At 47.2% G+C, this 1200-nt stretch overlaps 1 protein-coding gene across 1 annotated transcript in view; it reads left to right on the top strand.

Annotated features, from left to right (window-relative positions):
- Positions 1-529: 529 nt before the first annotated feature.
- The window catches only part of irf5 (interferon regulatory factor 5), a 12192-nt gene continuing 11521 nt past the window's right edge, over positions 530-1200 (top strand). Inside the window, exon 1 of the mRNA XM_050036885.1 lies at positions 530-734. Within this exon, the coding sequence (XP_049892842.1) occupies positions 530-734 (205 nt within the window). The remainder of the gene's footprint in view (positions 735-1200) is intronic.

Here is a 1200-nt window from a genome sequence, read left to right as displayed (position 1 = left end):
TCAAAGGGGTGAACCGAGCGACAGCGAAAAAAAACCTAGGTCCGGTGTGAACACACCTTAACACCATTTTTTGGCAATTCCCTTTGTTACAGCCATTTATCTACGTGTGTGTGTTTATTTTTGTTGTAAACATTTGTACTGTGTGGCGCTGTGGCAACTTCCGGTGGAAGTTCATTTAGTCAGCCAGGTTAATGAGGCCAGGTGTGTGTGTAGAGGCAAACAGTTTTTTGACCGTGGCTGAGGCACGGCTGAGGTGTCGGCAGACAGGAGCAGTATACGATAATAGGCTACCAAATTGCTACAAAGCAAGGTGCTGTACCTTCTTGTGCTTAAATATATGTAAGAAATAAATGGAGCAAAGCAACGGGAAAACGTCTGGACATTGTTTGTGAGAGCCAAGCCTGGCGCGCGTCAATTCATTGCACCGACACGCACCTGCAAAGTGACAGTGGAAAGACACTTACATTAGTCAAAAAACTGACTTCCATGAACTTTGAAACTGTCGTCACGCGTTGCCTGAGTGTGATTGATGCTGGATCACCTGCGCATATTGGAGTTGCCAGGGAGGACGGAGCACGCCGCCACGAGGGACGCCACGTGGGACGCCGACAAGGAGCATCCAGGTGCCGGGGATAACGAGCCACGCCGACTGTGTATCTTCCAGCGCGTGGAGGCCGACTCGCCGACACCATCACCGGGAACACGGCTGCGGATCTGGAGCCGCAGCAGGACCGGTTAGGACGCCTATTCTCACTGATTCTTCCTCATGAGGTATGAGTAGCGCTACACAATGAAATTGGCCATTTTTGACTCTGTGTGCACACATTTTCTGGCATGAATCCAAGCTTGGTGGCTGAAAACGACTTTGACTCTGACTTGACTTGTTGTGCTTCCGTGTTCGTGCGGGACTGTTGCCATGACAAATATAAACTATAACGATGACGCGATGGACATGCCTGCAGAATCTATTGGGGATGCCGCTGATGATTTGAATGAAAACGTCATGTGTATTAAAGACTCAGATGAAAATGGAGAAATCAAGTCGGATAAATCAAAACGTGTTGTTAAATTAACTACCAAGGCACTTTGTGAAAAACTTGAAAGGTTACAAGGTAAAAGAAAGGCTAAATTAAACAAAGCAAGTAACTTAAAAAGGGTTGTGGGAGAGTTGATGTCAGACAGGGATTGTGAATCTGAGGT

The sequence above is a fragment of the Epinephelus moara genome, chromosome 23 (genome assembly GCF_006386435.1).
Source record: "Epinephelus moara isolate mb chromosome 23, YSFRI_EMoa_1.0, whole genome shotgun sequence".
NCBI classification, from domain to species: Eukaryota; Metazoa; Chordata; class Actinopteri; order Perciformes; family Serranidae; genus Epinephelus; species Epinephelus moara.
Note: the sequence above shows the minus strand (reverse complement) of the source record. Positions and strands in the feature narration are given on the sequence as shown.